Consider the following 10,999-nt stretch of genomic DNA (forward strand, 5'->3'; position numbering starts at 1 on the left):
AGTGTTAATATACTATTAAAAGTAAATAAACTATTAAATGGAAACATGTTTTTTAAATATGAAATACTACTCAGGTTGCATTGATATGCAATGATTTTAGTAGATAATGAAAAGCATGCAAGTTGCATTCAATAACAAATAGTATGCATGAGGATAAAAATTTACAATAACGTTTAAAATATAGGATGCATTGAAATGCAAATCTTGTAGACAAATTCTTCATAAATTTGGGAACAGCGTGGCAGCTGCAAACAAAAAACAAAAACAAAAAACAATCACGTGCAAAAAGTCATCAGGAAACTGCTCTGAAATAAAAAAAAAGGTGTCTGTCCTGTAAATAATATACATAGCATGTGTTAAAAAAAAATTATAATAATAAAATGTACTTTGCAATAACTATACTGCACTAAAATGCAAATCTATCACATTCTTAATTAGTTTGGGAGTGTGAGTTGCAAACAAAAAAATAACATGCAAAAGGTCATAAGGAAGCTGCGTTGAAGAAGAAGAAGAAGAAACGTGCCTGTCCTGTAATTAATGTGCATATGGCTCTCTGATTTGTTGATTCGTCTGGTTCATAACAAGAGAAACAAGGTCACTTTCCCAAAGCGAAGCAGGAAGTTCCGTGGAGACAGAAGAGAAAAGATTCAATTAACCGTGGCGGAGCTAATTATCCCTGGACAGTCCAAATTAGTTTTGCATAATTGGCCCGAGCCATATGAATTAACTTATTAATGTAATCCAAGAGAGTATTTACATTGAAAACGACCCCGCACGGAGCACATTTGGGAAGATAGCCGTCTTTTTGGAATAATTATTTCCAGTTTGAAGGATGGATATGTGTGTTAGACATATAATTAATGCCAAAAATATTAAATAGACAATGTTTCCATTTTTTTTTATATAAACGAAAAGTCTGTCCGAAAGGCCTGAATGGTTTCGTTTTTCTGCTTAAAACTAAACTCCTCTATCTTCCTTCCTATGCATGATTTGAGTTGTGATAATTCAGGATTTTGGCTCTTGATTACAAAGACCTGCTTGAGATTTCTGAGTAATTCTATTCAAAGCCGGAACAAAAGCGTCCTTTAGAGGATACTTTACACTTCACCTGTCCCGACCAAGTAAAGGCATTCAAGAAACAAATCTTGTTCTCCATTCATCAAGAATTATAGAGCAATGACATTTTTTTTCCCGCATACGCTTTATTATATCCCCCTTGTTCAATAAATGAACGATATGCATTTTAAGTACATATAAGTGGAATTATGCAAAACATAGAACATACAATTTCACTTCCAGTTAGTAAAAAACGGACTGACTTTCTGACACTCGTCTGATGTAGAATATGTCGACCCTTAACAATTTCAGGAACTTGGGCATATATATTTTTAGCTTCAATAAATTACACTTTTTAAGTGCTCGTGGTCTCCCTTTGTGCAAATCTCGTGTGCCACGATCTAGGGTAGTTTTACTGACTGAACAATAAATATTACATCCATGGAATAGTATTCGAAACTCAAAATATACACCTGATTTCTAGTCCGTCAGCTCTAACCAGATATGATTTAATAAAACTGTACACATTTACAGCAATATGACTGATTTGAGGAAAAATAAGAAAAAAAAAACTGCGTGGGAATTAGTCTAATCAAGGCTGATTTTCATAACCATTTATAATTAAAATGCACCCAGCATTGGCCGATTTCTCTGCACCAGCGACACATGGTAAACTAGTCACAGAGTCAACAGGTGAGTCTTCACATTGATAAGGATTCATTCTGGATTAATTCAGCACATTGTCGTTTGTCATTAATATCCACACCGAGAGTTTTACCTTACATCAAGGCATTAATCATGATGCAAACACATGTGATATCTGATATGAAGATCGTGGCATCACATGTTCATGCTCCACGTGTATTGCGCTTTTTTCTTTTTTTTCTTTTCTTCACATTTAGAAACTTTCTCAGAGTCTCATAACGCCGCCGCGTACGCGGGATACGGTTCAAGCTGTGGTTTGCCCATTCCGGGTAGTAAAATGTAGGCAAGGGGTGGCTGGAGCCCCGCAGACGGCCACGCCGCGCAGTTACACGGGATCATGTAGCCCGGGTTACCCGGTGATGGGTGGGAGTGCGTGTGAGTGTGTGCGCCCGCTCCGGAGAAAGCCGTCGCCGCTGTCGGGTAACCCAAAGGTGAGGCGTATGAGAAAGACTGTGGAGAAAGCTCTGTCATTTTTGAGCCGAGGTCAAAAAACGAATAGGGGTTTGTAGACATGGAGGGGCTGAAGAACACCCTTGCTGCTGCTGCCGCCGCCGCCGCTGCCGCCTTGTCCGGGTTGCACATTAACGACTCGGTAAACGCTCCACTCGGTAAGCCGCCCACTTTTAGCGCCTCGTGCTCGCCCAAGTTATACGCCATGGGGAACGCGAATTTGTCTTTCTTCATTAAAGTCTTGGGCTTTCGCCTGGGTCTGTATTTGTAGTCAGGGTGTTCCTTCATGTGCATCGCGCGCAGTCGCTTCGCCTCGTCGATGAACGGCCTCTTCTCGGACTCCGTCAGAAGTTTCCACTCCGCTCCGAGCCGCTTGCTGATCTCGGAATTGTGCATTTTCGGGTTTTCTTGTGCCATCTTCCGCCGCTGCGCTCGGGACCACACCATGAACGCGTTCATGGGACGCTTAACGTGATCCATGGGCTTGGACATGATTCACCTGCTCAGGTAAACCTCCACCGGCTGACTGTCCTGTCACTTCGGCCGAGATTCAGAAGGTCTCCGGGCGTGCTTCGAGCTCACTGCGACATTCCGCCGCGAAAACAAGTCCATGTGCAATTCTTCTTAAACTTTCACGAAAGCAGTGTTCTCAGATGCATCGTGAGTAGGTAATCCTTAAAAAGTCGCAGATGACGCTGAAGGGGTAAACCAGAAGCCGTCTTCCTCCTTAGCTCTGCTCGCTTGTTGTTTTCCTCTTCACCATGGTGGAGTAACACCGCTGATAACTTCACTCGAGTGACTGTCAACCGAGAGTGTAACGTGTGAAGTAAGGAGCGCGCTGCATGGCAGGTGCTGAAAGGGCCCTCTGCGCATGCGCACTGCAGCTGTCAGACCTCGAGCGCTACAGAATCCCACCCAGCGCGAGCAACGAGAGTGAAATGATAAACTCACTTTGCTCAGAGTGAAAAGCAGTCCGACGTCGTGTGTGTGTTCAGGACATACGAGTGTACTTAATAATAACTTACTCAACATAAACGTGCGCTGTTTTACGCGTTTAAAAAAGGCGAAATTTCGTCGGGAATTTTGCAGGTGCGGTCTGTCGAGGTTCGTCTCTCAAAAATCGAATTGTAAATTCTATAACATTTTTAAACAAAACATCATGCAAATAATTTATAAATAACATCATATCAGAAGTTGTTATATTTCGTCAACGTTCCATTCAATTGTGAACAAAGTGTTCCACTGTTGCTATGGTTACCTGCTCAGGTGAACGCGTTTTTCGTCTATTTGAAGCCACGTGAAACTACGTTTTTTTTTATCATCATTTGCATTTTAACTTGTGTTTAGTTCCTGAAACGTCCAATAACTTTCTTACTGGCAATATTGAGACACCTCTAGCAGGTATATCCTATAATAAATCACTTTTTTTATTTAGTTTGCCTAAATATACTTGATCAGCTGCGTTCCGTTCGCACAGAATGAAATTGAATGAATGAACGCCTTTCATTGTCTTTATACCATGCACACTGAAATTAGAATAGCTTTCCTTAAACATACATCACATAATACAGCAAAAAGTTGAATTGCACTAAGACTTACATAATAAGCAAAATAAAATATTGCACAATAATATTGTATTGCACCAAATATGCATATTAATACTGTTTCATATATAATAAATGATAAGAAAAAGTTATTTAACGTACAGTAGCCTATATCACAAAATTAAATCACAAAAATAAAATCCGTCTTACTCTTGACCAGAGGGAACGCAAGTCTTCTTTAATTCATCGGAATATTTTCACTGAAACACACACGTATATTAATAAGCTAGATAAAGCACGAGGTGTTTATCGCACCAAGAGAACTTTTTCTTCTTGACAGCTTCGCTTCTTTCTCTCCGACTTCAAAGGATTTTCCGAAGGCACGCATCGTGAGCCGAAAATGAGCTTGAGGAATATTGCACAGTGCAATTACAGATATCTGAGAGAGTCCTTGTGTAAATTGTATGTTTAAGTGGATTCTGTCCGCACCTTCTCTGTTGTTCCCTATTAATAAAATCATACTTAAAATGACAAGTGGGACAAATCATTTATTTGCGGAAACTGCCTTTAAAACTGCAATTAAACTGAAATTAAACCTCTCGTCAGACCTTTTCCCTAGCACGTAATATAAATGCTTGAATTTAAAACGGAAAATCGGCATGCATGCATGGTAGTTTATTATAATTATTTATGTGTTTATTATTATTATTATTATTATTGTTATTATCCAAATCGAAAGTCAAAGCATCTAATGCATTAAAAGAGATCGGCACATAATCCAGTTTTATCAGGCATGATGCCAACATGATTAATAATCATACATTTTAAAAAGGGGCAGAGCCTTGTAAAGCAGCAAAGACGACGCAGATAAGAAAGAAAAAAATCATTCTCGTTTATCGTGAAGAAAGTCATCTTTGAATTGAAAGACAAGCAGCGCTAAATGCCGAGCAGCTACATGAGTGTTTGAAACCCATTGTTCGCCATCAGCCTGGTTTCCTCTTCATTATTCGGTCAAACGTGCCTTCTTAAATTTAATTACGATTAATGTTGTGCTATTATAGTCCTGCCCTCGGCCTTCATATGCATGTGTTTTGCTCCGGCTGAAGTCCGGCGGGGAACAGTGAAGATAAGATGATGATGATGATGATGATGAGTGTCAGAGCAGATGATTGACAGCAGCTCTGACGTGTCCATCTCTGTCCTGCTCTCTTCTTTAGGCATGCACTTTATGATTCAGATGCTTCAGGCGACATCAAAAATATCGTGTGAACGACTAAGACCTTCTTTTAAACCTTTAAAACAGTCAACGATTAAGAGAGAGAGAGAGGAAAAAATATCAATACATAAACAACACAGCCTCTGCTTTGATACCAGCATCTTGCAATATATATTTTGATTTAAAAAAAAACACACATTTCATAAGCAAGTATTAAAAAATGGTTTTAAAATGAATGCTGATCATAAATAAATAAATAAATATATATATATATATATATATATATATATATATATATATATATATATATATATATATATATATATATATGTGTGTGTGTGTGTGTGTGTATATATATGTGTGTGTTTGTGTGTGTGTGTGTGTGTGTGTATTATTATTATTATAACAATTATAAATATTTTTTATATATATCTGAGGTACTGTTTAGGTATTCTGTTGACTGATATATAAGAGAATTGATTTCCATATATATATTCTAAATATTTGTAGATATATTTTTAATAAATTCTAATTGTATTAATGTCTGTTGTGTGTGTGTGTGTGTGTAAATTTAAATATGTATACTGTTCATATACATGTATAGAGATATAGATATACATTTATGTGTGTGTGTGTGTGTGTTTGTGTAATTGACATTTGAACCTTGGCCTGTAGATTATTTGACACATTCTTCCTTTACTATAATGTAATGTAAATAAATAAATGTAAATAAAAGAGGAATGTGTAAAGTCAGTTTGAGAAACTTGAGGAACAGCTGAACCCTTTTTTTTTTGTGAGTTTTTGACCGTGAGTTTTGTGTGAACTCCACGTGAACTCAAATCAGACTTCATCATGTCTCAAACTGCAGAGGAAGTGATTTCTGGGAAGGAAACTGCGTTACTGTTTTCCTGAGGTGACGGGCATTTCTCTGTAGAAGTTTTGCACTTTTTCCTATCATGTCATCTTTCTGTAACACAGGATTGCAATAGAGCTCTTCAAACTAAGAGTGGGGCGTGGAGATGCTTTCTCACTGATGAAAGAGTCATTACAGGGAGCTGGAGAATAGAAGATCTCTTATATAAGACTCTTATCAGATGCTCTATCATATACTCCCTTCCTCTTAGACAGAGTTTGAGATGTTTAACTACATGGGTTTAAATGAGCCAACAGATCCACTGCATGGTAGAAAACAAAATTTTTTTTTTTCTTTTCTTTTCTTTTTTTCTCTAGTGTTTTACCCTTATTTTGAATTATGCATTGCATTGTCTTGTGTTTTAGGGTTAAAGAAAATGCAACATCCTGGCAGAAAATTACCTTTCCTGTTTTTGTACATAGAAGATTATGCATAAACTTTTACTTTAAACATAACATATCAGCAGCGGTCTTTAAAGTATAACTAATTGTGTTTAATTTCTACTTTAAAGTTGATTTGTACAAATGCAGATGCACATTTATGAATTAAAGAACTACAGTGAAAGAAGCTGAAAAATGCAGAATTTAATTCGATTGAATCATTATAGTCATGGGTTTCAAAAATATTATTAAGTAGTTGGCACTATTTCCAGCCCACACATTTATAGTCATAATCACATGTTTTAAGATTTGTATTAAACAAATATTACAAATAGCCCACGGGCGTTTGGATTGAAACTCCTGGAGTCTCTGCTGCTGCTGCTTTAGATAAACTCGTGTTTGTGCTGTAAGCTTTTATTAGGTTTGGATCCAAATATCCATCACCACAGAACTGAAAATAAATCATTACAAATAAAAACAAATATCATTAATCTGGTGACATGATCACTAGGTGTCCTCATGCAAAAAAAATCTGGGTCACTGCTATAGTCTAGTCCTCTCAGACTAATCAGTGACTAAACCGTCAGATGCTGTGAAAAACAGGCATCTTTCAGTTAAAGACATGATGTACAGTGAGAAAACAGGAGGAGCGATAAGTTCTGCGATCCGTCTGACAGTATCTGGCTTCCTCAGAAACCACGCCGTTCACCATGCGACCTTCTGAGTCGTTCGTCAAATCGAATTTCCCCGGCGTCTCCCACGAGCTGCATGTTTAACTGAAGAATAAGCTGGAGGGGGCAGGGGGAAGTATTCATCGTTTCCACTTTCATACCCCTGCGGTTTAGAAATCAGAGTCTTTTCCCCCCACAGGCATTGTGATGACTTTGTGATGATACACTATTTTGAAGCATTTAGCCGGTGTGCATTATCGCCCGCTTGCTTTTTCTCCATTCTCCCATCTTATCGTCACTGCATCACAGCCCGGTCCACACAGAGAGTTGTAATTACCCAGAATGCCACCTGATAGCTGCTCTTCTATCAGCAGCATCACCGCTCCTCTCCGTTACAGAGAGAGAGAGAGGGATATAATGATAGCATTTTGAGCTTAAACTTCACAATGTTTCTCACCCATCCTATTATCTCATCACAATGCCTGGCGTTCTCCACACACTTCTCCTTTCTCTGCAGAAGCAGATTAGATGTCTGACACAAAACAGAAAGCCATTCGGTCTCCTTTGAGCGATCTTTGCATTCAGCGTGTTTTATATGGTGTCACTCTTCTGCTCTGACTGTAGACAGTGGAGAGTTCTTTGGTCATATTTGCCTCTTTTCCAAAAACCTAGTGATCTGTCTCATTGTGTGGCGTCTGTACAGGCTCACTGTGGAGAACTGACTCACAGCTGATTCCAATCCAAGCCAATTTGGCCTGCAACATTAGCATTAAAAGACACAGAGCATGAATACTGAATAAAATAGTCAAATTTTAATTAGAATGAACTGTTTTACAGCATCATGCATAAGTAAACAAACCCATATACAGTAAAAAATATATTTTGTCTGGCCTAAATTTTTCAATTTAGGCTAAATATATGTTGTAAATATATAAATATATGTTGTAAATATATAAATATATGTTGTATATAAATATATGTTGTATATATATATATATATATATTCACATGTGTTATAGACAACATATTTGAATGTATTTACTCGGCTGGAAATATATGGATTGCGAAATCTAGTTTCAATGCTTTTAAAACTATACATTTATATTATTCAAAATATATTTACACATATATGCAAACGTCTGGAACTGGTTTAACGGAGTCATGTTTGATTTTTTTTATTAATATTTTTTTTTTAAACAAGATTATTTGTAGGCTATTATATTCTGAGGTAATATACAGTATGCCACACAACTGGTTTAAAAAATATATATTTCATGCTTCAACTATAGATGGCGATAATCCCGAAGTACACCTTTAAAGGGAAGAGAGAAACAAAAGCAAAAAAAAATAATAATAATAATAATAATAAAAAAATGAAGAGCTCTTTCAGCAGAAATATCAATTACTATTGTAAATCGATCAACCTTTTTCACAATTTCGTACCTGCTCACCAAATTTATGTGGGAATAAATATAAGATGTTTCCTTTATTAGAAGTCGGTGTACCATCATTATATGATTTTAGAAATTGATATTTCAAGGTAAAAACGTACATATAGTTGCATTAAAGTCAAAAGGAATAACACTAAGGGAATTTACCTAGTTTCTAATTTTGCTTGCTAAATTGTGTTTACGCTTGTGTTTAGATATAGATGTAAGGAATATGTATTGTATGTTGGTTACACTTTTAATCAGCTGATCCTGTATATGTAAAGGGTTAGGTCACCCGAAAATGAAAATTAGCCCATAAATTACTCATCCTCAAGTCATCCTAAGTGCACATGACTTTCTTCTTTCAGACGAAAAGAGTTATAGAGTTATCAGAGTTATATTTACAATTGTCTTCGATCTTTCAAGCTGTTTAATGGCACTCAGCAGGTGTTGCATGCATCAATGCAAAAGAAGTTCAATAAAAAGCACCCATCCATTGAAAAAAAAAAGTTTCTCACACGGCTCCGGGGGTGAACAAATTTTTGGGTGAACTTAACCTTTAAGATATATTATATTTTTATATATCTATAACTTTTCATGGAACGCATCCCTACCCTATACTTATTCGATTCTCAACCATTTAAAACACACAACAGATTGATATAAGTACCCTCAAAATGACTGAATACAAATATATATATTTAAATACATTATTTTGACAATACTTCTATTTTTCTGCCTGTTATGTGTTTTATTTTGTGGGGAAGTGGTTAGGTTAAGGGTGAAACTAAACCTAAAATTCAATTAAATTCAAGTTTATTTATATAGCACTTTTCATGATACAAATCATTGCAAAGCATTTCTACAATATGTTATAGATATATTTAGTTTAGTAGTACAGAGCCCCACACATGGCATGCAGGAAAAAACAGTAGGCTCAATCGTGTGCACAATTTACTAATTTGTTCCCTCGATGTACCAAAATGTGCACATGATTACTATTGCGTACACTCAATTTATAAATTGTGCACACGATTAAGCAAATTGAGGGAACGCAATAGTAAATCCAGGGAACGCAATAGTAAATCGAGGGAGTGCAATAGTAAATCGAGGGAGTGCAATAGTAAATCGGGGGAATGCAATAGTAAATCGAGGGGTGCAATAGTAAATCGGGGGAACGCAATAGTAAATCGAGGGGTGCAATAGTAAATCGAGGGAAAGAAATAGTAAATCGAGGGAACGCAATAGTAAATCGGGGGAATGCAATAGTAAATCGAGGGAGTGCAATAGTAAATTGAGGGAACGCAATAGTAAATAGAGGGAACGCAATAGTTAATTGAGGGAATGCAATAGTGAATTGAGGGAACGCAATAGTAAATCGGGGGAATGCAATAGTAAATCGAGGGAGTGCAATAGTAAATTGAGGGAGCGCAATAGTAAATCGATGGAACGCAATAGTAAATAGAGGGAACGCAATAGTAAATCGAGGGAGTGCAATAGTAAATCGAGGTAACGCAATAGTAAATCGATGGAACGCAATAGTAAATAGAGGGAACGCAATAGTAAATCGAGGGGGTGCAATAGTAAATCGAGGTAACGCAATAGTAAATCGAGGGAGAGCAATAGTAAATTGAGGGAGCGCAATAGTAAATCGAGGGAGCGCAATAGTAAATCGAGGGAGAGCAATAGTAAATTGAGGGAGCGCAATAGTAAATCGAGGGAGCGCAATAGTAAATCGAGGGAATGCAATAGTTAATTGAGGGAGTGCAATAGTAAATCGAGGGAGCGCAATAGTAAATCGAGGGAGAGCAATAGTAAATCGAGGGAGCGCAATAGTAAATCGAGGGAGCACAATAGTAAATCGAGGTAACGCAATAGTAAATCTAGGGAACGCATTAGTAAATCGAGGGAACGCAATAGTAAATCGAGGGAGTGCAATAGTAATCGTGTGCACGTATTAGCACATTGAGGGAACGAATTAGTAAATCGTGCACACAATTTATTTATTTTTTCTTGCATGTCATGTGCAGGTCTCCGCATAATATACGTATTATATAATTCAATTCAAGTTTATTTGTATAGCACTTTTCATGATACAAATCGTTGCAAAGCATTTCTACAATATATTTAGTTTAGTAGTAGGGGATTTTTTAAGTTCTCAAAAATATATAATTAACTCCTAATATTGTCATCCTTGCAATTAAAATTGTTCTGTAAGATGACCATTTGTTTTAATGGCTTACGGTCACCTCAATAAACAGATGAGTAGTTGAATTGAATACATTAATTTTAGTTGAATTTTGCACTCTAAAAATGACAAATAAGCATTATTTAGAGTGTGGAAGTCAACACTGTTATTGCTATTCATATTTCAACATAAATTTAGGTTTATAGAGTAGTTAATGTCTACAAATTGACTTAATAACCAGTACTGATGATTATTTACTGGAGTAAACAGGAATTGGAACAGGCATCATTTTTAACAGATGGAGCGTAGCTAAAGCAGTTTAATCAAGCCTAAATCTTATTTAGGAACTGCATCAGAATTCCAGACTTTGGTTCCCATGGCACTGATGCTCACAGAGAAACGACACGATCAATCTTATCTGAAGAGATGAAGTGAGCAGCATAATG

At 36.8% G+C, this 10,999-nt stretch overlaps 1 protein-coding gene across 1 annotated transcript; it reads right to left on the reverse strand.

Moving 5' to 3' along the window:
• Positions 1–399: 399 nt before the first annotated feature.
• Positions 400–3,081, reverse strand: LOC113052914 (transcription factor Sox-21-B-like). The gene has a single exon (XM_026217390.1). The coding sequence runs from the start codon at positions 2,701–2,703 to the stop codon at positions 1,975–1,977; it is 729 nt and encodes a 242-aa protein (XP_026073175.1). The 5' UTR covers positions 2,704–3,081; the 3' UTR covers positions 400–1,974.
• Between the last annotated feature and the right edge of the window lie 7,918 nt (positions 3,082–10,999).

This window comes from Carassius auratus, chromosome 34 (assembly GCF_003368295.1).
Source record: "Carassius auratus strain Wakin chromosome 34, ASM336829v1, whole genome shotgun sequence".
NCBI classification, from domain to species: domain Eukaryota; kingdom Metazoa; phylum Chordata; class Actinopteri; order Cypriniformes; family Cyprinidae; genus Carassius; species Carassius auratus.

Excerpts from the sequence above, each read along its gene's own strand:
- LOC113052914 (XM_026217390.1), bottom strand. The coding sequence starts at position 2,703 with ATGTCCAAGCCCATGGATCACGTTAAGCGTCCCATGAACGCGTTCATG.